The sequence below is a fragment of the Callionymus lyra genome, chromosome 5 (genome assembly GCF_982586985.1).
Source record: "Callionymus lyra chromosome 5, fCalLyr1.hap1.1, whole genome shotgun sequence".
NCBI lineage: Eukaryota > Metazoa > Chordata > Actinopteri > Syngnathiformes > Callionymidae > Callionymus > Callionymus lyra.
The window spans coordinates 16,151,066-16,178,284 of record NC_141822.1 but is presented as its reverse complement, the minus strand read 5'-3'; the positions used below and the strand labels follow the sequence as shown (position 1 = coordinate 16,178,284).

Genomic DNA, 27,219 nt, shown 5'->3' with positions numbered 1-27,219 from the left:
AGGTGTAAGGCACAGGTGTTCTTCAGACCCAGTACTGGTTTTCTCTCAGTCTGGGAGTCAAGGACTGGTGTCTGGTTCTGCTGAATTCTCTCATGTACTCACGTTCTCTCAGAACATCATCATCATCAGCAGCTTCTCGCTCAAACGGCCCCCAGAAGGTCATCCCGGGGGCCAAACTCTTCCTCCTCGGACTCAAAGGAACCCTGGGTGAGGCGGGGCAGCTGGCCGAGCCGAGCGGCGTGACCACAACAGAGGGCATGGCGGGGCTGCGCTCCGGTCGACCCGGGTAGGGACTGCCCTCTAGTGGCAGCGGTGCGGCGGCGAGCGCCTGTAGGATCCTGAGCCGGGCCTGCTTCTCCTTGCGGTGTCGGAAAACCAGGATCAGGACCACGAGGATCACGATGAGGAGCAGACACGCCAGCAGGGGCAGGATTATCAGGAGCGGGTCGGCGGCGGCGCGAGGGACCACTTCTACGTGGACGGGGTGCGGGTCGAGAGGGATCGGCGGTTGTGGCTCGGAAGGGGGGTTCGGCCGACCGGCGGTGATTGGATCTCGTCCCCGGGTTTCTACTCCACCCCCGGACTTCGCTGCGTGGCCACGAGTGTGGTTCCTGCCGTGACTGTGAGGCTTCTGCTTGGGGTGGGTCCTGTTGGTCAGAACATGGGGGGTCACCGCACCTTTACCCTCATCCAGTCCGTCCGCTACGACTCCCCCGCTGGTGGTCTTGTTACGGGTCGGCTGGTGGGTCGTCGTGTCGGACTTCTTCTCCGCCAGAGGTCCGACCCCGTGGCGCATCTGGTGGTGGGGCAGGATGGTGAAGTGGAGCTCGCCCTTCGCCGGCTGGACGTTCCCGGCCTTCAGCAGGAACGTGAAGGAGTCGTTGAGGGGGGTCGCCGGCGTGTGACCTCTGTTTCCAGGGGTCTGGCTGCTGCCGTCACTCAGGGTCTCCTCGATGGCGACCCGCCCTTGCACCACATCGCGATACGTGAACGACCTGAGGACCTCGGCTGCTCTGTTGGGGTCGTAGGTCATCTGCGAACACATCGTGTGAATCATTGAACCGACCTTGGCTTTCTCTGGAGAAGACAACGTACCTTGACCAGTTTGCCATGTCTCGGCGGAGACAGGACCTCGAAGACCGGGTCCGCTCTGCTGATCCTGGCCAGCTCGGAAGCGTCGATCATGGATTTCCCTAATTTGACCGCGATGCCGCTGGGAACTCTCACGGGCTCCCTCAGGTACACCAGGGGGCGCACACTGACCACCACGGTCTGCGGCGCCACGCTCCCGTATTCCACGCCGCGCCCAGAGGCCGACGCCGAAACCTGAAACCTGTCCTCCGATTCGCTGAGTTCGGTCATGTGGTACACGACCCGGCCTAGCTTCAGGTCGTGGTGGCGGAAGGTGGTGACCTCCAGGTCGTTGATGGCAATCCGTCCGTGCCTCGGGTGAGAGGTCACGGTGTAGGTGACGTGCGCCTGGCTGCGGCCGTTGGTTTGAGCCGCGAGCTGATGGGTCGTCAGGATGACCGCAGTCCTGCCTTGGACCAATGACAGGCCGGTGTTGTTGACCATGGAGATGGAAGGTTTGATCACCTCCAGGCTGAACAGCTTGTAGAGTGGACGGTGGTGACCGTCCGTGACGTTGAAGTAGAAGACTCCAGTGGATGGCTCCCCCTAGCGGACATGGCAGGGAGCGTTATTTTGTGTTCTTTAGTTTTAAAACAATAATCCTAAAATAAATACAAAATTATCCTAAAATCTTGTTTTTGCCGTGAGGAGGAATGTTGCTGCTAAGCTTTGGAACGATCTTCCTCTCTCTTTGCGCTTGATAGAGTCTACTGACTCCTTTAAGAAACATCTTAAGACGTTTCTATTTGTTCAGGCTTTTCCTTGATTTTCTGGAACTCCTGTTGTGTTCTCAGTATTATCTTGATCTTTAAAGTATATACTTTTTTGAGTATTGTTTTGATTGTTTAAGCTTACTTACTTATTTATAATTGCGAATATTATATGCGTTATTATAATTCAAATTCCTAATATCTACGAAAGATTGACAAACAAAATTACTTCCTTGCAATGGAAGTAATATTGTGCCCCGAGATATCAAAAAGTAGAAAAACTTTTTATTTAATTACTGGATCTGGAGCTGTTTAAATATTTTAGTTAAATTCTTGATTTCCTTATTTTTGTTTCCACTTCGTCAGCTGAAGGCAGGTGTGCATGGCTAAGCTGAGTAGTGGCGGTCTCTTACCCTTCTCAAGGAGCTCCAAAAATGGAAGAGATCGCCATTAGATCATGTCTCCTGACTAGTTTTCACTCTTGCTCTGATCGTTCCTGATCTGAGACTGACCCTGACATTATCAGCCTTTTCTGTTTTTCTTTCTCGTCTTATTCCCATTCCACCCATGTCTCCTCCTATGTCTCCTGCATTTCTGCTTGTTTAGCCTTAGTTAGTGCATGTTCTGGATCAACCATTTTGAGGATTTTTGTTCTAGTTAATGACTATTTGGCCCTTCGACGCTCCAAACGTGACACTTTTAAACACATTTTTCAATTCTAATTACAATTATTCAGAAACCTCAGTAAATATTTGTATAAAATGTTTGTATGGTCCGAGTTTATGTTACATCGTCTTAGTTAGTTAGTCTGTGCTTGTTATTTTTGTCAAAAATGGTTGAGATTTTTTGTTTTGTCAAACTGTTAATCCAAATCGCTCAGTAGCCCCGAGACTCATCTTCCCGCTTGAGATCCTTTTTTCTTCTAACCTCAGGCCAGAACCTGGCCTTGTGGTCGACCCTCTCAGAAGTGGCTACTCATTATGAAACCGACCGAACCCTCGGAGGCTGTAGTCGAAGCTGACAGACATAAACAAACTTAAGTACTCGAGCAATCATGGGGAACACGGTGGCTGCCGTTCTCAGGTACTTCCAGCTGAGGCCACGTCTACAACCAACCTTCTTAATCCTTGTGTTATCCCAAAGGCCTGAAAACAAATGTGTTTGAGGTATCCCTTGTGTTGCCTCTGGGTCACGGTGAACAACCTCCCTGGCTTCCAGAAATACATATGCAGTGGTGGAGGTTTTTTATCTTGACCCGGAGACACCACAGAAGATACCACGAACAAACCGGTTTTCACCGGGTCACCTTGGTCACTTGTAAAAGGTTTAAGTGAATTGACCGGATGAAGCGGCTGCAGGCTGGAGGGCCTTTAAACAAAAACACCAATGAACACCACTTAAAACCAAAAGTATCTCGGTCACATGTGTCTACTGTGGCCTGTAGGGATGGTTTGCCTAAAAGCAAAGTAGATTACAAGTCGACCTTTGAAGATGTCAGTGTTTAAGATAAGATAAGGAACAGAGATTATCGACACCAATTGTTGTACAGACATACTGTATAACTTCTAATACAAATTAAACTGAGGTTGAAATTAGGGAATTTGTTGGAAATTAGATACTGTTAAATTTTGGTAAATATGATAAATCCTCTAAAATGATAAAATAAATAAATAAAAATAAATGATACTTCCCAGGTGCAAAACAAACAAATTAAATTGTACAATTCTGAGTTCGGGGGCAGGAGTGGAGTAAAAGTATCATGATCTGTTCTATGTTAATCCTTGTATCCTTTGTCTTTGTTATTTTTCTTTGATCTATGTTCTTTATCTTTATCTTTAGACTTAGATTGTATCATCTTGTTCTTTCTCTTTATTTCTCTTTGTTCTTGTTCTTATTTTATTTTGATTATTTTTTATTAAAAATTGCTGTATTTGCTATGGATAATTTGGAAAAAAAAACAATTACCCGAAGGAGACCTCCTGAGGGATCAATAAAGTTCTACCTACCTACCTAGACATTAGGTCAGCCCATGACCAAGAGGGCTAAAAGATTTCGGCCCCTTATGTGATTGAGTTTGAATCCCATGAACTGAGGAACCTTCTCACAAATGTAATTTAGTAAAAAAATAAATAAAGACGTTACCTTCTGTGTGAAATGCAGACGCCCATGATTGACGTCGTACTGGGTGAAGGACGTCACCAGCTCCGGTCTCTCCCCCAGAGTCAGGTAGCCGTTGTCAGGTTTGCTAATGACCAGGTAGTGCAGCTCCTCCGGAGGCGTGTCGTGATCTTCCACCTGGAAAAAGGTTTTTCATGGTCAACTCGTGCAACACATGAACGAGCAAGAGTTTCTTTTAATCACCTGCAGATTGTCCGGACCGATGACGACCCTCTCTCCCACCACCACCTTCATGCTGGGGGCTCTGCTCTTGAGCAGGGGCGGCTGGTCGTTGACGGGGGTCACGGTGATGTTGAAGGTCTCCGTCACGGCTTCGGTCTCACCGGGGAAGATTCGCGGCGAGGAATCCCGGCCAGTCGACGCGTCGGAGCGCCGAGGAGAGAAGGACGAGTCCGAGGAATAGCGGGACAGGTGTGGCGAGGGGTGGTCCGAGGGCGCCGCCCAGGCCTTGAACGTGAAGCTGTCGATCAACGTCTCCGAGTCGTCGTGAAGGTACGCCACGCCGAACTGGTTGAGCGTGGACTGGGAGAAGTCTGGATGCTGCCTGGTGAGGAGAGGAGAGTCACAACACAGTCTTCTGACTTGCTGGAGTCGTCACCTGGTCAGGTTACGTCCGTCGACGGACAGAGTCCCGTGTCGAGGAAGAGAAACCACGCGGTACAGGACGTGGTAGTCGTGACGATGTTGCTCGTGGACTTCCCTCAGCAGGTTGGAGGCGTCGAGCTTCGACTCGTCGATCACGACTTTGCCTCCTTCGGACACGACGACACCTGTGGACACATGGTCAGTGACAGACAAGATTGAGTCCAACTCTCTTTATAAACGACTTAAATACACTTAAAATCACATTTATAACTTTATATCTTGAGGACTTTAACTTAAAGTTATCAGTAGTTCCATTAAATATATTTTCCACAATTTAATGATTTTACTGTTTCATATTTTTATGATCTTAATACTGAAGCCTGATTTCGTTTTTGCTGTCTCTTCCTTTAAAATGAATTTTAAAAAAAAGTTAAAATCTTACGTAATTGAAGGTAACTGCCACTTTGTTATAACATTTTAATAATAAAAATATGACAAAATGAACTATTTCATAACAAAAGTATGTAACTCAAAACACATCTGTTTAAAACTGCTTATTCCATTTGATGCTATCCCTCTACCCTTGTCTGCTACTTTTTACATATACACATTTTATTGTTGTGTTTTAAAATGTTTTATGTATGTAACCTATGTATGGTGACCTTGAGTGTCAAGAAAGGTGCCTTTAAATAAAATGTATTATTATTATTATTATTATTTATATTCATTTATATATGGATATTTAGTATAAGGATATATATTATACTATATATTATATTATTATATGTAATATTGTAGTAGTATAATTTAAGTTTTTGGTAATTATAATGTAAATGTAATATATTAAATATAGATAGTTATGAAGTGTATATATTACATATTTATATTGACTGTATCAAACGTAAGAATAGTTTCAAAGGTCGGGATAGAAAATTAAAACTTTTTTTCAGTACTTCAGTGTTTTTTGCTTTTTTATTTTCTTCCTACAGTTAGATCATTTACATTAAATTAAATTAAATTCATTCATACTTTTGGCCATAGATTTAAACCAGACAATATATGTATATTTATCTATTTATTCATAAACGTAAATGCACCTTCATTGTTGAGGAGTCGGGTCTTCTGCTGAGGGCTCCTGTGGTGATGGTGGGCCTGGTACGAGACGAGGATGCTGAAGGTGTGAGGCGGCAGGAAGGCAGGAGGAGAGGACGCGGTGAAGGAGAAGGAGTCCGAGGCGGACCAGCCCACCGACTCCAGCTGGTTCTGGTCGTACAGGACGACGCCGGCGTTCACCTGACGGGACGAGGAACAGCCGTTGCTACAGAGTAACGCTTGGATACGTGTTTTTTCCCACCATGCTCTGAGTGAAGGTGGAGATGTTCTGGACCGAGTCGTCGGGGAAGCGTCGCACCAGGTGTCCCAGCTTAGGAGGCGCCGTCACCGAGAACATCAGCGAGTCGTTCCTGGTGGAGTCGCGCTCGTCGTTGGTGACGACCTGCAGCTCCTGGTCCGAGATCCTGGTCACGGATCCTGTGCGAGGGAGAAGAACGGATTGACACACTGTCGGTACTGGTCGTCATCAGGGGCCCGTACCGGGGTAGACCTCTAGAGGGCGACTCCTCTGCAGGGTCAACCTCAAGGTTTGAGCCGTCGTGCTGAAGATCTGTCGAGTGGCAAAGTTCACGCCGTCGTTCACCTGGAACTGGAAACCTCCCGTGGAGGCGCCTGCAGGAACGTGGATCTCATTTATCTCAGCGTTAAATCCTGAGCTCCAGACCTACCGGTGTGGACGAACACCAGCTGCCCGCTCTCGATGTGACTCTGGGTGAAGTTCAGGATCTGCCCAGAGGGGGCGCTGCGCAGTGCCAGGTACCCATTGCTGGGAGGAGTGACGACAAACTCTAAACCGTCAGCTGACGTGTCCGAGTCTTCAGCACTGAGATCCTCCACTGTGATGCCTGTCAGCGACTTCTGCCAAACCTGAGGATAGAAAGAAAGTCGTTTTAAAAGTTTTTCTGATTAAAAAAAATGTGTTTACAATTTTTGTTTCAACGAGAAGCATGAACAAATATATGACCAGTATTGTCAGCACTGGAAAATCTCAATTTCTATGTAAATTAATTACATTTTAAAATGAACTAGTTCCACTCCTAGTTAATAATTCAAAAATGTTCAAGCTCTGGTAGTTGTTTTTTCTAATGCTAAAGGCTCTTTTCTTTTAAAATTTTTAATCTAAAATAAATCTAAATCTTTAATTTTTTAAAATCTAACATTCAAAAAATGTGTCGGACTTGATTGTTTTATCAGATTCATTAAACATGTATCGTCAGTATTTTAAAAACAACTCAAGGATGTGATGTTGAAGAAATATGAATATAAATATATTGACATAAATAGAATATAACAAAATAAGTCACTCCGATATTAATATTATATATATTAAAATATAAATAACTGACGTGTTCACGATCTGGATATTTAATTTTAAACCCTTACAAACCAGGGTTACTCTTTTATTCATTGCTTTATATTCTGTGCCGCTTGGGCCTATCCAAGTTTCTCCGGCGAGAGGCGGGGGACACCCTGGACAGGAGCCCAGGCTGTCACACAAAGACATACAACCATTCACACACTCATACCTCCTTAGAAACCTCCTGTTATTCAGGAAAAAATAGACTACGTTCACTTTAATTTCACCCAAAATAGGAACAAGTTCATACTTTTCATACTTCGTACCTTCAGACCTCGGTTGATCGCGACCACCGGAGACTCGTCGTTGACGGGGGTCACGCTGATGTGCACGGTGTGAGGCTCGCTGTGCTTCAGGCTCTGGTTCGCCACGACGGTGAAGCTGTCACTCAGGATCTCGCTGCCGTCGTGGATGTAGGAGATGAAGTCGCGTTCCAACTGAAACATGGATTCAAATGATTATCTTCACTCCTAGACGTCAGCGAGGAGTCAGAACCTCGGTGAGCGTGAAGGCGGAGATCGGCATCCCCGGGATCTTGCTGTGCTCCAGGTGTCCGTGTCGAGGAGGAAGCAGGATTCCGAACACGACGTTCGAGAAGTGGCGACCGGTCACTCGGATGACCTCTGAGGTCAACTGGAGGGACGACCCCTCGTCCAGCGTGAGGTTCGACACCTGCGCAGAAAACCGTCGCTAACAAACGCTCACAGAAGAATGATGTAGAACAGGAAGTCACCAGTAGAGGGATCGTCTTCGGGACAACGTCGACCTCCAGTCTTATGGGTCCGACCCGGTTCAGGCCGTTCGTGGCCTCCAGAAGAACGGAGTCGTTGGTTCCTCCTTGTACGTGCTGGTAGAAGATCAAACCCTGGTTGAGATCGTCCTGAGAGAAGGAGGTCGTAGGCTCCGCTCTGAGGCTCTGAAAGATGTCGGAGCAGCTCGTGTCAAGAGTTGTCGCTGAAGTAGACGACGCAGATCTTCACCTTGTCAAGAAGTTGATGGATCCTTTGAATGGAACCAAACTCCGGAGGGCTTTGGATCCTGAAAACGATCTCTGGAGGTGAACTGCCGTCATGAGTCACCTGCAGGCAACATGAGTATTAGTGACCAATAAGATTCATCTCTTTAAAACCACTTTGCTTTTTATATATCTGAGGTTAATTAACTCATTAAATACCTAGGAGTGTTGTGAACCTAGATTAGATGACAAGAACATTTACATAGAGAAATGTGTATTATTAGTATCAGTATTAACCTTGACCTTTAAAGTATATATTTTAGTGAGTATTGTTTTGATTGTTTAAGCGCTTTGCGACCCTGGTCCGGAAAAGCTCTATATAAATACAAATTACTTACTTACTTAGATTTCAAGTATTATATAATTTATTAATTTTAATATGGGAACTGTATGTTTAATCTTTTTCTAATACAAAACTTACTTACTATATTACAATGTTCCCCACCATGTCTATTGTCTTTCAGGGAAAGTAAAAAAAAATAGGCCAGACGTGGGAAGGTACGAAAAGAAAATGCTTCAGAATATAATACAAATATTTATACATTATTATGGTCATAAAATTATCATCTAACACAAATAATAAAAATCAAGTATAATTCCTTATATCAATAAACAGCAGAACTGTATTTTGTTTAAATGTAATTCATGAAGAAAGCAAAGAAACGTTTGTTTGTCAAAAAACATGCATTTTTATAGAACTAATAAAGATCAAAATCAATTCTAAAATATGTGTAACACATACAGAAATTAATTGAATAAATCCAAATTTAACGTATAGTGGCTTGACTGTGATCACGGAAGCGTCTGATAGTTCTACTCCAGAACAAAACTGTCAAACACATTCTATCAAGTTGACTTTAATCACGATTTTCATGTTGACCAAACAGGACTAGTTTATCTACTTCAGAACTAGGTTAATAGTTTGTACTAAGAGACGACGGTCAATGTTGATTACAACGCTGCCGTCTAGTGGCCGTTATGTGAACCACAAGATTTACAATTCTGCGTTTTTGCAGATTCTGAGCGAAGATTGTCTCAGAATAAACTTGTGAATCCGTGTAATTGCTGATCCACATGTAAATGTAATTTCACACAAAGAATTTAAACTTTTACAAATGTATCTTTTTGTATTGTCAATTAAAATGAACACAAATATTCTGTAAATACAAAAATACAAGTTACAAATAGCTCCATAAAAGGCAGTAGAAATGTAAATGTAAACACATTCAAGATAAGAGATGAGAGATGTTGTGCAATAGCAAATAAAAAAAGAACAGATATCACTACTACTACTAATACTACAACTCACAGTATATAATAATTAACATTTCAGAACGACTCACCTCTAAATGGTTGTTGCTGATGGACACCTCCTGTCCCTCCTCCACCGTCACAGGCAGATTCCTAATGACGCTCAGCGGCGTCTGGTGACTCTCCAGGTAAATCTTAACGGTCACCCTGAAGTCCAGAAGGACGTCCCACCTCCCTTTGCTCCCCTGCCTGGCAGTGGCTGCTCCGCTGGCTCTCGCCGTGACGTTAAAACCATCCGACGACTCCGGGCCGCCGTCGTGAGCGTAGGACAGACGCCCCGACAGCAGGTCGGCCTGAGTGAACCTGGAGATTGCACGCGTCTCTCCTGGACCGAGGATGTTGTTGAAGTGGAGAACGCCATGTTTGGGAGGGAGGACCACGACCAGAATCATCTCCTGTGCGTCCCTTATGTCCAGGTTGCTGGAGACGCTGAGATGCTCGGATGTGATGTTGACGACTCCGCCCTGTCGCACCGCCAGGCCGGGGTTCTTCTCCAGCCTGAGGTAAGGATCCTGGGCCACCACCTGGACCGTAAGGAAATCATGATTCGTTCACTGAGGACATCTTCTGGTGACCAGATATTTTGAGGTATAATTTTAAATATTTTCAGTATTACCTCCAAAAGCGTCGACACGTAGTGTTTCCCGTCTGATACGAAAAGCACGAAACGTCCAGAACTGACTCCTCTGTGGACGAACAACAACTTTTTCTGACAGGAAGAGAAGACAAAGTTAAAAGGTTTTTATCCTTCTTCCAACGTGATCGTTGTCTGTCCTTCAACTTTGTCTCCTAATGAACCATCCCTCTGATCTACTCATTAATGGTCTCCTCAGCAGCTTCTACTCCAACTCCTCTAACTCTTTTGAGTTAGATCTAATGGCTCTCATTCATTAAAAAGGTGCAGCTCTGACCAGTTTATAAAAGTCTGTCACAGGACACCCCTGAAACCTCTTCCCCCCTGTCTTCACTCTCTTCTTTACTTCCTTTGAGTCTCAATGTTACAATCTCAAATTTATCTCAAGACAGAAAATGCATCATTTTGCTACATCAACTCTTTCTAAAACAAGTGGTTCAAAGGTGACAGAGGTGACATTAACCCTTGGCTTATCTCTTGGTCAATTTGAACTGAAGGCACGAAAACAAATTTGTTTGTGGTATCCCTTGTGTTATCTGTGGGTCAAGGTGAATGACCTCCATGGCTTCCAGAAATACATATACAGTAAGTAAGTAAGTAAGTAAGTAAGTAAGTAAGTAATCTTTATTTGTATAGCGCTTTTCCAGACCAGGGTCACAAAGTGCATAAACAATCAAAACAATATTCAATAAAGTATATACTTTAAAGGTCAAGATAAAACTGATAACACAACAGGAGTTCCAGAAAATCAAGGAAAAGCCTGAACAAATAAAAACGTCTTAAAATGTTTCTTAAAGGAGTCAGTAGATCATCAAACACAGAGGGAGAGGAAGATCGTTCCAAAGTTTAGGAGCAACAGTCTGGAAGGATTTCTCTCCTTTGGTCCTGAACCGTGTTCAGGAACCATCAGTAGATTCTGGTCCACAGACCTCAGAGCCCGAGTCTGGATCAGATCAGTGATGTAAGGAGGAGTCTGACCATGAATAGCTCTGAAAGTAAGAACCAGAATTTTAAAGTTGATCCTGAAAGAAACTGGAAGCTAGTGAAGAGTTTTAAGGATCGGAGAAATGTGAGTTCTTCTAGTGGAGCGGGTCAGAATTCTCGCTGCATCAACTGCAAGCGAGACAGATCCTTCTTGTTAAGACATGAAAATAAACTTTTGCAATAGTCCAGGCGAGAAGACACAAACGCATGTCATGCATGACAGTGGTGGGGGTCCTTCACCTTGACCCAGAGACAACACAAGGGATACCTCAAAGACATTTGTTTCCAGGCCTTCTGGTCACCTTGACCCATAGACAACACAAGTGATACCACAAACACATTCAGGTCACTTTGGCCCTGAGATAACACAAGCGGTAACATGATATCAAGATACTGGGTCATGGTCCTGATGTAAGAGCTATATTAAGTACCTGTTCGAGGTCCTGCTGTGTGAACTCGTACACCTTCCGACCGGTGTCGCTGACCGACACCAGCTCCCCCATCGGGATCCCCCTCCTGGTGTACACTAGCCACCCGTCCTCGAAGTCGGAGTCGTGGTCCTCGAACCTGAGGTCGTCCGAGGTCAGCAGCCTCTGTCCCTCCCGGGCCACGTGGAAAACTCTAGCGATGACCCTCACGGGTCTCTGGTCGTTGACCAGCCTGACCGCGACGTTCACGGTAAAGTCGGGTTCGCTCGCGTCTCCAGGAGGTTTCTGGGTCGTCAGTTTGAAGACGAAGGAATCCGTCTTCGTCTCACTGTCGTCGTGGACGTAGAGAATCTTCTCCTCCTCGATGTCTAGGTTGGTGAACGTCACAATGCTGTCGTTGGAAGCAGTGGCGTTGGACCGGTCCATCCTGCGTAAGAGTCCGTGACGGGGCCCGGCAGTGACCACGTACCGGACCTCCCGCTTCCGGGACACGTGAGCGAACAAGATCTCCTTCGTGATGACCTTGCTTCCTCCTTCCATCACGGAGAACCCTCTGTTCACGACCGTCACGTTCTGCTCGGGCCTGACGTGGATCCTGAAGTCGTGACCCGGAGACCGGCTGAACGGCGAGACCACCTGGAAGCCGAACGAGTCTCTGGTGTCGTCCAGGGCCGGGGAGTCGAGCCGATACCGAACCGATCCATCGGTGACATCCTTCTGGCTGAAGGTGGAATTACCTCCTAGAACCGTGTCGACCAGGAACAACTTCCCCTTCCTCGGCGTGGACACGATTCTGAAGTAGACGTCTGAGTCGTTCACCGCGGCTCCTTTGAAGGTCACGTGGAGGTTCTCCGAGGTGACCACGACGCTCCGGACGCTCCTGACCTCCATCTTGCTCCTCATGACCTTCAGTTGGACCCAGTGAACGACGACGGCGACGGCGACGTCCTCCGACGCTCGCCCGCCGACGCTCATCCTGCAGGTGAAGCGGTCGGTGGCGTCGGCGTGCGGCGGCCGCGCGCCTCTGTACGTGCTCACGTATCTGACGCGCTCCTTGTGCAGGAGCTTCTGGGAAAAGGTTGTCGCCGGTTTCCAATCCCCGCTCGAGTGCAGCCGCTGGAGACCCCCGTATTTGGGGAACTCCACGACCTCGTAGCTGATCAGGAGTCCCTGAGCCACGGTGTTGGTTTCGAACGCCAGATGACGGTTGGTGATGACGGCGGCGCCCCCTTGCTGCACCTCCAGTCCGGTGTTATTCACCAGTCTGTAGTCAAGCGCCACCGCCACGATCCTTAAGACCACCGTGTTGCTCAGCTGTTGACGGGACAAGTCGCAGTGTGAACTATGAACTCAGCGTGTTATTAGCACAAGATGAACTGACCTTCTCGCCGTCGCTGACCCTCATCGTCAGCGTGGAGTTAGAAACCTTCGTGTGGACCAGGAAGATGTTACCGTCCTCCAGATCCGGGAGAGAAAACTGATGGATCGGCCTGAAATATGAGAGCGGATGATGGAAGTTAATGTGTGACATCGGACTTTGAATATGAATTTCTTACACTACATTTTTTTTACCATTGAGTTTTTACGTTGATTTCTACATTAAATTAATTTACATTTAATTTGATCATAGATTATTTTTTACATTTGATTTTTTACACCTTGAATTTGACACTGAATTTATTTATGCATTGAAAAAATTGGTTAAAATGAGTTTAAAGTAATAAAGTTTGATTTTGATGCTGTAAAAATTCAGTGCTAGAAATTCATATATAAAGTCCTATGGTACACCTACTACATAGATACATATATCTACCTACATAGCAGTTTTTGTGACGCACTGTCAACCGATGAAAACTCAAAGAAAATGAGGCAAACGATTGCAAAACGTTCAAAACACCCAACTACCAATGATGGCATTAAAACACTACACATGCCAATCCTCCAGGGGGCGGTACCAGTCTGATACGCGTGTGTTACAGGCCTAATTTCTATTAGATTTATGATTATTACTGTGTGAAAGGTGTTTTATTTTGAAAGAAAAACACCGGATTTCGCAAGCAGTAATAACCTGTGACTCTGGACACTTTTGGATGCCTGTTTAGGTGAAGTATACTAAAAAAAATAAACCTGTTAACTAGTGAAAATAAGTAAAAGATCAACTTTATACGAGCATGTTGCAGATAAACCTGGATTGCTGAATCGAAATAATGGCTATTTCTTATGCACTTTACGTTTTCCTTTTTTAACAATCATGCTATTTTATTTTAAATTTACTTTGATGATGATACACGCACATGATACTGTATCGCCCTCAACTATCTAAAACACCACAACTAATGAACTTAACTGAATTAATCTGGATTCATGATTCCACCTGAAATCTTTATGAATCTCAGTTCAATCTGTTACTGTAACTTACATTTGCAATAATAAACTATTAAAATGTAATATAATTTTTAAATGATAAGTGGATTTGTGAATAAGTACATGTTGATACAGCTTATTTCATTAACAGCACTCTTAAAAATAAAGTAAAATCAACCATTTTGTTTAAATACTTTTTACATAGAACAGTAAATACTAAATAATTGTTTGTTAAATATGGCTGGAAATCTCATATGTTAGTTTTCTCTCTCTAATTGATGACTTTTAATCAAATATATAATAATTTAGCAATGGCAAATGCTAAGTAAAGACATATTTCTTATTATTCGTATGATAATATAAAAGTATAATGTATAAGAGGCTATAATTGATTTGGAATTATTTATATTTCCACTACAAACCTTCCATGGTGACTGCGGTGCTCCAGGTGTGCAGCCTCCATAGAAACATCTCCTGTGCTGCTGAAAACCAGCTCATCTGGGCCACTGTCGGGGTCGGACACGTTCAGCGTATTCCTGGTCAGCTGTGAATGTTTAGGTTCTTTATTTCACTAAAACATACAAAAAAAAGTGGACTCTCTGTCGTACCTACCTGTCGACTGGAAGCTTCCAGCAGAGTGAAGATGTTTCCTTCAGGCAGACTGAGCACGGGCGCGTCGTTGACTGCTACGATTTGAATCTCAAACCGATGCAAGAGCTCGTTCTCGGGGACTTGTTTGTCATCGCTGGACGACGCTGAAAACGTGAAGACGTCGTGGCGGTCCTCTGACCCGCTGTGGACGTACAGGACACGACCCTGCCACAGGTCCAGCATGCTGAACATCCGCTCGCTCTCGACGCCGACCGTCTTTTCTCGTCCTTCCTTCCGCCGATCATGGTCCAGGACCAGACCACGATCCAGACGGATCTGCCCCTGGACCGGCTGCTGCTCGATGTGGAACATCAGCTGGGACGGATGCAAGCCCAGCGTCCGGAAGTCAAGATTGACCTGGTGTCAACGAAGACAGATATTAAAATCTGAAAACTTGTATTGCCAGCGTTGAAAACACAAGAATTGGAATTTGTTGATGGCGTTATAGACAAATAACAATGGAATAAAAAGAGATTAATAAATAAACATCATACAAGATACAGAGCCCGGAAGTGAAGTACTTTACAGCAGTGTTTTACAGCAGTAGGTCATAGATGATCAAGACATCGTGGCCGAAGTACCGAGTACGTTCTGAAATTCCAATTAAAGAAATGCTGGATGTTTACCAAACAGGACCCTTCTATTATTAACATTAGATTGGAAATGACACATTTCTAACACTAGGGGAGCCAGAAACAAATATTCTTTAGCAGTAGTTAAGTAAGTAAGTAAGTAATTTGTATTTATATAGCGCTTTTCCAGACCAGGGTCACAAAGCGCTTAAAACAATCAAAACAGTACTCACTAAAATATATACTTTAAAGGTCAAGATAACACTGAGAACAACACAGGAGTTCCAGAAAATTAAGGAAAAGCCTGAACAAACACAGAGGGAGAGGAAGATCGTTCCAAAGCTTTAATTATTTTGAGACGAATGTCATCGTGATTTAAACCTACTGTGTCAAGCAATATAAAACGTGGACTTTATTTTACATACATAATAGTACCTGTTATGAGTTTCATTTTGGCACCAGTTGGCATTTTGCTGAAATTACGGAAAGTGTGCAGATGGGTCAAAGTTGTTGTTTCTAATAAAGAATTCTAGTCCTAAAATGCTAAATCCCAAACTTATGGCACGCAAACCATTTGTGGCCAATGAGATCATATTGGCCCCTAATTGAATGTCTAAAGTAGTAAACATGGTCCTGTCTATGAACAATGTGTCATAACATCATATGTTACGATATAATGTATATATAATGTAGAAAAAAAACGGCTAAAAACCATTAAACCCATAAAAGACCCCCCAACACGTGGCCCTGTTGGGATAAAAGTTGACCTCTGGTGGGCCCCTGTCATCTCCACATATGATGTTGGTGTCAAGTGGTTCCATTAGAATGTATATATTGAGCAACTCAAACAACATGAGGTATTCAGCCTGATTGTAACAAAATAGTTCAGGGGTTATACTCTGAAGTTTCCTCCTACCTTGATGTGCTTCGGCTCCAGCGGGGCCCAGCCTCCCTCTGACACCTCAAGCTTTCTCAGCAGCAGGAAGTTGGTTCTGTTGCTTGTGTCGTCTGTTACAGGAATATCCAGTTCCTTGTGATCAGTGGTGTCGACCCAGAGTTCGCCCTCTGGATCTGTCTTGCAGCCCACCGTGATGTCCTTTGTGACGAGCGCCTGAGGGAGACCACTGGGGACGTTGTTGACTCTTATATCTCTGAGGCAGCCTTTAAAGGAACCTCTGTCTTCTGTCACAGGCCCAACGTTGCGACTCTGTCTGAAGGTCGACCAGGCGTCTTCATCCATGCCTCCGACGTACAGCGGCCCTTGTAGCTGGAAGTCTTTCAGGGCTGCGCCCAAGTTGGCCCTGATGGACTCTTGGCCCACATTCAGCTGGACACCATGTTGCAGGAGGTGGACTTGGACGCGGTACCATCGCAGGCTGCTGTGAAGGTGTGTCAGCGAGTGAAGCTCGGTCCTCTTCTCCCCCGAAGTTCCTGCGACGGCCACTAGATGACCCTTTCTCAGTTCCAAAGCGACGAAATCCCCATGGACGCCCGAGCTGTACATGATGACACCGTCTTCTTCTCTCTCAGAGGGGTACACCTCACATTCAAACACACCTTCCTGGACCACCTCCCATTGAGGCAGCGAAGCGAAGGCGGTGGAGCTGTAGAAACTGATGGAATCGTCTTCTGTGGCAGAAAACTCCTGACTGCACCCCAGAGATACCCGATGACCGTAATACGTGTTTTCGTCGGACAAAAGATTCCGTTCATTGAAGACGACTTCCTCTAAACAACCCCTGAAACCCGTGGACGCGTTCAGAAGCGACCGATGCTCCGGTGATGTTTCACCACCAACGAAAATCTCCTGGTCAACGTTGAGCTCCAGATCCGGTCCAGGAACAAGGAGGCCGGCGTGAGACGTCCGGTCAACGGTCATGGAGATGTTCTGGTGAACATGGCTGACGGCTACGGAGTGCCAAGCCAGGTCGCTGACGTAAGCGCTGGAGAGGAGGACGTGTTCGCCTGAGCCGAAGTCAAGACGTACCTGAAGGGAAAAATCAAAGAAAAAAGTACAGATTGAAACTCTGATACAAACACAACAGCATCTGCTTCTCCATCAGTCATGAAGGAACTTGTTCTAAAAAAATTCTGGAGTCATTGCCAAAGGCTTTAACACCCTAATAGTACGAGCACTCAATCATCACTGCGGTCGTCTGAGCAAAGTACATGAGCTCATCTGCCCAGAGGGGACACTATCTTTTCGCAGCTGCAATGAGTCCGTCAGGGAAAAGCCAAAGATGACATTTTCATTGGCACCTGAAGAAACCAAAAATTATGTTTTTTTTGTAGTGAAAGTCCACCTGCAGACGCCCCAACACCAGCTCCAGCAGCAAGAAGTCTCGTCCACCACCGGCCAGAAACAGAAGCCCGTTCTCTTTAGGGGTCCGGAATCGTACACGGAGCGACGTCCGGTTGTGAGTTTCTGCAGCGGTCGGCAGGCTGACGAATCCATCGCCGTAGAAAGAGACTGGAAAATAAGATACATTTGGTGATGATCCAGTTCATGAATAGTCATGAGACTCACACACTTTCTAGCTGGGAGACCCTCGGGTCAACTCAGACTGGGCAGTGGGTCGAGGATGGCAGTTGCGTTTATTTTCATCATGGCTGAAGTACAGTATATACCTTTCTGAAGCTCCCACAGAAAGAAAACAGTTAAACAAAAGCCATTCTCTTGTTTTGTAAAGCCAGGAGACGCTTCTTTTTACAACAATGCAATTACACTTTTCTAGCAACAGAGGGCGCCAAAAACACCCCCAATCTTCTATTGAGCTGCTTTAACTACATAACAAACGGAAAGAAAAACAAAACAAAAAATCAACACGTTGGCAAGTTTAATTGTTCAGTGCATTTTTGAATGCTTTATAAAAAGGAGTTTAATATTTACTATTTAGTTTATAAACAATCCATACTTTTCAATTATATAAGACACTTTATCTATCTATCTGATCTACACAAAATCCCAGGAACATTGTAAATGTGTCCTTTTAAAGTTATATCGATAAAATGCGTCATTCAATTAATTTTTGGTATTTAAAAACAAAACTTACAGACAAAATGGCCTGAATATTATCAGAATCAGAATCAGAATCTCTTTATTTTCGTTGTACTATGTGCAACGAAAAGTGCATCATCCAGACGGTGCAAATTATGACACATACTTCAAATAAAAATATAAAAGAAAGGTTAAAAAGATGTATAGAAAACAAAATAGGAAAAAACAAACAAGTAAAAAATAAAGATAATGTGTACCGTTAAATAGCAAAGCAACAGAGGTAAGAGGTTTTATAATATTTTCTGGTTATTAATAGTGCAATGATTTGTTAGATAATATCAGACTTATGACTGCAATCACCCCTGAACGAACCCCTGCTTTCAATGAGAGTTCTGTCAGACAGAGAGACCCACTATTGACCCTCCTGTCATCGTGATGGTCGCCCACTATCTGAAGTCAATTAATGACAGCTAATGCACTCTAAATCGGGTCATTTGAAAACTCTGATACCAATTAGTCTACACGGGTGACTTGAATGACGCAGATTAGCCTATTTACTGGTGATGGTGGCACAGAAATAATGTGCTTTGAGGGCCTCCATGGAAGAACCAAACAAGGTCCAGGAAATCATCCAGTGGTCGTATAATATGGACATTAAAGTACATGTTTTGCTCAGTTACACCGGTGCAGAGCACACTGTTCAATGAGTCGTGTGTATAAAAAGGAAAGTGGAGCACAGACACTCAATTCTTAATCCTATAAATCCACTGTGTCCTGCGTGTCAGTCCAGGTATAATCTTCCTATGATAGCTGCTCAACTCTGGATTATTAGTAATCTGCCTGCCAATGACCACACGTGTGAGTTTTATGTGACATGACAAAATGAAGAAAGAAAAAAACATTGAAAATAACCGGAATTAAATGCATATGCATTGCATTTTTTTCTTATTTTAAAAAGTGTTTTGATGTTTTAATCTTTTTTTTTTACTATAGCTTTAATATTACCAAATCGTTTTTTCCCTGTAAAATGTATCATGGTTAAAGTGAATAAAACGGTCATCACAATACTCCCAAACAAAAAAATGACACACGGATTTAAAGTATAAGAAAATGGAGTGAAAGCAATATTGAATTAAAATATGTTGTATCAAACTGGCTTGAAACTGTTAAATATTAAACATTATCCTTCAAATACAAGAGGACTTTTGTTTGAATGTCACAATACTTTCAAGGTTATCATGTGTGAAATAGGTTAAAGAACCACAATGTATAAGAGAATAAGTAATTACCAGCCTTTAAAAAAAAAACTTTTATACAACACAAAAATATAAATTAGCAAAAGATACAACTTTTTTTTACCATCTAAAAATGAAAGTGTAATCGTTTATTGAATATTAATTTAATTTGAAATAATTAGAAAACTCAAAGTGGACCAAAGCAAACATATAGAAACATGTTCTTACCTGCAACAACTTTATCAGTTAGAATCAGCAGAAGCACAAGTTCACTCAAATATCTCACCATTATTGTTCGATTTCTACTTAAACGGAACCTCCGACAACTGCATTACAAGTCTTCACTTCAGAAACATTATCCCGGACGGTGAGGAAGCTGGAAACGTTTCAATCGCTTTGCAGCGTTTAGATTTACGACATTTGCAACTACCTGAGATCAGCGAATAGCGCTCGCTCCACTGCGCATGTGCGAAACGAAGGCTGTAGTGCTAGAGCATCACCAGTAGATGGCGATAGACATATACAAACAGTAGAGGAGAGGCGTCAGCGAAGAAGTCTGGTTTGTGGATGGAGGCAAGTTATTGTTTTTAAAATACTTTTAGTTTACTCTGTTTTAATATACTGTACATTTTTAAATGTGGGTTTAGCAAGCTATACGTACAAGAGAAAGAGTATTTGTAAATGTCAAAGTTTGTTTACATCAGCCCAGGATTTAGTTATTTTTAATCCAGCTGCACTTGGGGCCAAATGCTTTTTCGACGTTTATTTTCTTCTTAAATTGACAATACAATCGTTAACAAAGCACACATAGATGCTTCTTCTCACCCCTGATAGAAATAATTGAGGGAGAAAACTTCCATAATTATTTTATTTATTTATTTCAAGCAATGTACTAGATACTCTTCTATGTGAGGAGCTTATTCGTCCACTCTGGCTTGGAAATGTCTGCGCAGGTATTTTTAGCCACCGTAAAATAAATAATTCCTCATGAAACCTTTACCAACATGTCATAACAATGGCTATAAGCATTAATATAAATGACTTACTTACTTACTTACTTATCAGTCCGGGCCTGCGGGTCATTTGTGGTCCATGAGATGATATTTTGTGGCCCCCAATGAAATGTCTTAAGTTGAATTTAAGGGGCCAAACATGGTACTATATTTGGATAATGTCATCAGGTAATATGTTATAATATATGATGTTGTAAAAAACATTTGAACCATTCAAGACCCCCCAACCTGTGGACCTGTTGGGATAAGAATTTACCTCTGTTGGCCCCCCTGCCAGTTGAGTATGAGCCCCCTGCTGTAAGGTGATTGACCCTTCACAACCTCTCCACCCTTACCCTCCCCTACTATCAACTACATCAATGGTTATTCAAACGATTGACAAATACAGATAGAAAAAGTTCAGATAAATCAAAAATATTGGGGGGCAAACAAGCTGCTTGGCAGAGGTCTGCGGTCTCTGAGTGCCTCTTATTTTGCTTATTTAATACTTTGTCGCTAAGATCCGCTGTTATGAAATGGCACTTGTGGCGAGCAGTTGTTGAAAGACTGATTAAATAAGAACAAAGTGAAATAAATGGTCTTGCAAAAGGGAAGGAAGTGCCGACAAAAGTCGTAAAACACTCGGGCGAGAAAAGGAAATAAATGGGAACAAGAGTTTAAATCAGGGAAATAGCCTGGTGTGGACACTTGGGTGTGATTGTTTTAACTGTAGGACTCACTGCCCTGCCTGTATCCTGAAGCCTCTGTAACACACACACGCACACACACACACACACACAGACACACACACACTCAGAAATATGCTGTTAAGCCGCTGCCGCTCCAGAGAATTTGCTCCATTAAAACAGTGAAACTGCCCACAAGAGTCTTTTCTTCGAGCTGCGGCTTCAAACTCTGCCTGTCGGCGAGTGCTTTTTTTTAACCCAGGTTTAGTTCCCATGATGGCGAATAATAGACCCTGCAGCATGCCGTCTTGAACCGAGAGGTCACACCCAAAATGGGTCACGGTTCAGCCGGTGACGGCTCCTCTGCTGACAAGAGAGGTGGTGAGTTTTAATGAGCCCGGATCCCACACTGGGGGGATTAACGTCTTGTCCCGTCAGGTCCGACATAAAGGAGAGTCCAGACTAAAACAATGATTTTAATGAGCTGACAATAGAATCCTAAAAACAGGAAAAGCATCAATAGAGTCAATTGCATTTGAATGGAACAGTCGCTTCATTGTTTGTAGACATGGACTTTTAGGTGAACTGAAAAGATGACATTGAATAGGTTTTAATGGAACTAGCAGATTATTATTCATATTTCTGTTGCTTATTTCTATACAAACACATAGTCACGAGACATCTTAACCAACCACAACATTATTTAAGTATATCCAGAGCCATCTGAATATTGAATGGTGGGATTTAACATTTTACATGTTGAAACCTTCATTTTTTTAAATTAAAACTTTGAAGATTTAATTGATTTAATTATTATTATTTTTAAATAATTTAATTCAATCATTTTTATATGTATACCAACAATTTTTTTAATTAAATTATTTAGAAAAGAAATCACCCAAATAATAACATTATGACTACCGGTAATTCATTGTCAAACCAATAAATATGATATAATGTTGGAAAAAAAACGTTATTTCTGTTAAGATGTGTGAGAAACAAGCTGCCACACTGAAGGAAATTGGAAAAATACAGATGAAAAGTTTTTAATAGCAATTACACAAATGCACTTTATAACCTTTATTAATACATTTTGAAAGTCAAGTAGCAAGAAACCAAAATGTAAATAATAATAATAATAATAATTTAACCGACACTAAATAACTTAGTTGTGGAGATAAAATAATCAACAAAATAGGAGCGAAAACCAGAAGAATAAGAGGCCACATAAAGAACGAAAACGCTTGAAGACTCTACCAGACACTGTTTATTTATTTATTTAACTGTGTTTTAAACAGACTGTGTCTTTTTTCACGTTTAGTTTCAGTTTTATACAACAAAACATAGTCATTCCCAAAACTCAATATACACATTAGAAAACAATTCCCTTCTTCTCCACTATGAAAACTAAAACAAACAAACAAAATCTACCAGACAGTCTTTAAATTCTGGTGAGCCACAAATAAAACTTAATGACCGAGGTCAAGGGTCGCATGAAATCACTTCAAGGGCCATACGTGATCCCCAGGCTGAACTTCGGACCCCCTAGAGGTAATAGGGTGAAGTTTATTTTATTTTTGCTGATTTTAATGTGTTATGATGAGACTAAATTGCATTCAGACGACAACACCGCGTCTCTTCTAAACTTTGACGGACTCAAAGCAAACGTTGCGTCAGCGCTCGCCGTCGTAAACACATGATGAAAAGGCTGTAATTGTCTGCGCGTCTTAATTAAAAGGCAGCGCCGCTGTGATTTCAGCCGACAGAGACGAGATTCAAATCTCTTTCTTGAAGATGGAAGCTGGAAAAGGGGGAACAATGCTTTGATAAAATGCCACTTTCTGCTTGTCAAAATACGACGTGCGGAACAGGAACCACCTGGATGTGGGCTGAGAAAACACCACAAACCGGGAACAAGTGGACGACTGGGAGCCAAATTAAAAGCAGCAGCGGCGGCGGCAGCTAAAACAACAAAGCTCAAAGGCTCCTGCCCTTGATTTGGTCCCTGTCATTTGACTTGTGGACGACTGAGCATGTGCAGAATCAAAATATGCCCTTTCCAAAACTTCCTTTCTCCACAAAACATCCTTTCATTTCGTGCCACCTGCACCCCGAGGCTCCTCTGTCCACGGACACGTCGGACCCTGAAGATCAGTTTGAAGTTTTCCAAATGAACAACTGAACGGATGTAAACAAAAGAACGTCCGTCTATGTTCGAAACGGTGAGTCATGGAGGCAGAAATCAAGTTAATGGAGGGAGGATGCGAACCCTGCGTGGGCTCCAGAATAATCCTTGGCCCGAGCTTTCAGTCCATTTCCAGTATAAATAGAGTAATTGAGAGACACAAGCCCTTCTATTTATGAGCCTGTTACGCAACACCGGGAGAAAAGGTCAGCGGAAAAGAAAAGCGGAAGTTACAAACTGAAATAAACGGTTTTAAATAAGTCTTTACCTGGTGTGTGTCGCTTCACTTAATTGTTAATTATGCTTCTAATGATTAATAATGATAATAATCTAATGATATAATGATTCATTTACCCTTCAAACATGTGTTTTAATGCCACGATTTGCTCCGGCGAGCCCTTTAGAAACATGTTTCGGCAATTATAGTGAATGAAAGTTTGAAAAAAGGGTGGACAGAGAGAGTGTTTTTGTGTCCATGAGGGCAGAACAAACAACGATCATGTGTTTGAAAGGACACATGCTTCGCAGAATGATGGTGTTGTGAGTCACTTTGAGTCATCGCGGCTTTATTTAGCGCACTTGTTGAAAGAGAAGACAAAACAGGAGGAGAGTGGAGAGAGAGAACGAGGCAACAGGAGAAAACCAAACCGCCATGTGACAAATGAGTAAGAAGATTATTATGTAACTTTATCATGGAATGTATACACAACACACATATGTCTATATCTAAATCAAAGAGCAGGTAAAATAGAGCTAAAAAATATAGTTTGTCGCACAGGCTATCATTGCTGATGTCGGCAAGTGAATGATGAAACCTTTTAAACATGCCTAGATCCAGATGGAGGAAACCCATCTGGGGTCATGATCCATTTTGTGTTTGCTTTTATTTTGTTGGATTTCCTGCCCCGACCCTTATGCTTCTCCCTTTGACATGTAATGACACCCGGCTCCAGTTGACACTTAAGCTTCCAGGTTCCAGTCCGTGGTGTCAGATCGTCCTCATGCCTATGATGGTAAAGTTGTTCCTCAGTTGATCTCTGACATATATCTGTGTTTGACTCTCGTTCTGATGTCTTTCCATGTCTGTTTCAATTTCATTCCACAGTTTTTGTTTTGTGTTTTTTACTTCTTCGGTGAAGCTTTTTGCTCCTGGTTTGCATGGTTTCCTGTCACTACACGCACTTGGATCCAGTTAGTTCTGGATTAGTTTCCAGACCTTTGTGACAAACCAAAGTATGTAATAATAATATAAACAGAATTATTTACCATAAATCAGGAAACTATTTTTCGAAAAACACAACAATTATGGCTATTTATAATCTCTTAACTCAATGTTCTTTTCAGGGAGAGATTTAATTGAGTCTGGATTTTGTTGTAGGATGAGAATCTTGGGCCCTTGAAGATAAAAAAGATTAAAACTGCTGACCTCATCAAATGCTAAACTCTTGTGTTCTGGCTTCTCTTCTTCAGGCAGATCTAACACGAACAGACAGTTCTGGATGGACAACATCTGTGGAGTCAGCTGGGAGTGACAGGAAGGGAAAGTGCCAGCGAGGAAGGATGGGAAGGGATGAGACTTGTGGTTGTCTTGTTTTTGGAAAGAAAAATGATGGAACGCCAAGTCGTGGAGCCGCTTTTTTCTCTTGCTCTAAAAGATTTCCTGTTTTTGTCAACAACCAATGTGGATCTTCCATCTTTCCATGAGCTAAAACACAAGTAATATTCCATCAAATTAATCTATCAAAGCTGTTTAAAAGACGTGCACTACTGTGTTTAGCCGTGGCCTGTCCTCCGTGGAACACAACAACACACAAACACCCCAGTGTGAACACAATGTCCCACTTTCAGGCGACTTGTTTATGCCGCGATTTCTGCTGGTTTCCGACAAAGGTCAGTCTCTTAAACACAATGGCTGCCAGCAGCTGCTGCTCTGACTCACAGGCCGACCATCTGACCTCACTCGCTCGCCACACAATCTAACATCGTCGAGACTTTTCTCACCAAAAACAAAGTCTGCGTTTCTGTCTGTGGTCCCAGACGTAAAAAAAAAAAAAAAAACGGCCCCGACCGTGATGAATATTTCTGACCGGTGGCTGATACTTTTTTCTTTCAGAACCAATTTCACGGTGATGAGTGTCATGCTCAGGATGTGGTTCGGGCTGTCACAACTCTGCGGTTGAGAGAAATCCGAAACCTCAGAAAAACAGATACAACTTGTTTTTTAAGTGAAGAAAAGAAAGGAAAGAAGTGGCGTGCAGCGAGTCTGTATCCGCAAGCTTTTGCTTTCCCAGGCTGCGTCTAACTGCATTATCTGGTCGCACAATGTACGAGTCCCTCGACTGAACAAGCGACATGCCGGCTCATTTTCTTCCTGACTGTGATGCATCTGGTGCTTTGATAAACGTTTCACTCTTTCTTTGTTTAATCTGACTAATCCAACCCCTAATCTCTAATTTAACCCCCCGGAGCATCTTTGTTCCTCCCTGAATCATCTAATCCATTAACGGCAGCATCACAAGGAACGATTCCATGTGGCTTAAGCTGAATTTAACGCGTACGAACCCAACCTCGCTTCACTCCCCGACACCAAAATCTGGATTTACTCATTGAGCAACACTCTTGATGTGTCACGAATGAAAAGCAGATAAAAGATGTACATGTGTTATTAGGAGGGAGGAGTGTGTTGGCTGGGTTCCTCTGGCTCAGTCTCGCTGGAGAGCCCAGCGTTGCGTGAGGTCTGGCCTCCGTGCTGCTCCACTTCAGGACCAATTTTCTGTCCTTTGAAGAAACATTTGAACATGTTGAAGGGCTTCCTGTCAAAGTATTCCGCCAGGAAAAAAGGATTATTTTTGAAAAAATGTGTCTCAGTTTTAGAGATTATGAAGTAAAAGTGTATTTAGTAAAGGATTTAAAATAGCAGATCAAAGGAAATAGATCAATACAGTATCATTTTATAATATATTACAATTTTATATATAATAAATAAACTTGACATATAAAAGTATGAATAAACTGTTCTCTCTGTTGCTTTTCAATCTCAATTATATCTTTGATCAGCTAAAATTAGTTTGGTTTCAGTTGAATATGATTTGATTATAGTTGAAAATTATTTGATTCAAGTTGAAAATTGATTTGTTATAGTGAAAATGGTTTGAATTTAGTTGAAAATTGGTTCATTGTAGTTTAATTTTTTGATTACAGTTGAAAATTGTTGATTTAAGTAGAAAATTGCTTGAGAACAGTTGAATATTGTTTGATTTCGGTTGAAAATAGTTTGATTGTAGGTCAAAATAGTTTGATTAAAGTTAGAAATGGTTTGAAAACAGTTGAAAATTGTTTGATTTCAGTTGAGAATTGTTGGGATTGTAGGTCAAAATAGTTTGATTAAAGTTGGAAATGGTCTGATTTCAGTTTATAATTGTTGGATTACATTGTAAGGTATTAGAATCCAGAGATAATTGTTTGATTTCAGCTGAAAATAGTTTGATTTGAGTTGAAAACGGTTAGATTTCAGCTGAAAATAGTTTGATTAAAGTAGAAAATGGTTTGAATTGAGTTCAAAATTGTTGGATAACATTGTAAGATATTAGACTCCAGAGATAATTGTTTCATAACAGCTTCATAAAGTCACATTTACGTAATTCAACCTTCACACATGGATGTTCACTAGTTAAATACACTTTAATCCTCCATGACAGTGAGCAATACTGCTGAGCTGTTATGACCACAACAAGGTGTGTAGAGAAAGTGTATTTTTTGACGGGGTTTTCTGCTCTTGAGAAACCAGCTCGTCTTGTGCTACGTGTTCTCGACGGCGTTAAACAACATGAACATAAGAGGAAGTACGAAGTGTATTTTGGGACACAGTCTGACGAAAGTTAAGTACGTCATATTCTATATCGAGGATTAAATTATTCAGTCAAGTTTTCCTCTCGATCAAGTGTGTGACGTCAGAGAAGAAAAGCATGGATGTCAATAACACACTTGTGACGTTAGCTAAGGAACACATTTGGTCACTTTACATAAAAGTTGATTTAAAATAGTTAAGAACTGGTTGTAGTTTGTGTTTCATAGAGCTAGGTTGTTTTGT

The 27,219-nt window shown here is 42.6% G+C and overlaps 1 protein-coding gene across 1 annotated transcript; it reads right to left on the bottom strand.

Moving 5' to 3' along the window:
- Nucleotides 1-22: 22 nt before the first annotated feature.
- Nucleotides 23-19,555, bottom strand: LOC148079532 (chondroitin sulfate proteoglycan 4-like). The gene is made up of 22 exons (XM_087791975.1): nucleotides 19,495-19,555; nucleotides 17,337-17,503; nucleotides 15,950-17,020; nucleotides 14,423-14,818; nucleotides 14,233-14,354; nucleotides 12,828-12,936; nucleotides 11,450-12,760; nucleotides 10,017-10,109; nucleotides 9,433-9,924; nucleotides 8,055-8,153; nucleotides 7,808-7,990; nucleotides 7,570-7,746; nucleotides 7,341-7,511; nucleotides 6,386-6,584; nucleotides 6,198-6,329; nucleotides 5,959-6,134; nucleotides 5,702-5,897; nucleotides 4,618-4,789; nucleotides 4,203-4,563; nucleotides 3,984-4,136; nucleotides 1,096-1,677; nucleotides 23-1,033 (listed from the first exon to the last, which is right to left on the bottom strand). Exons 1-22 carry the CDS (start codon nucleotides 19,553-19,555, stop codon nucleotides 23-25), a joined length of 7,434 nt encoding a protein of 2,477 aa, XP_087648101.1.
- Between the last annotated feature and the right edge of the window lie 7,664 nt (nucleotides 19,556-27,219).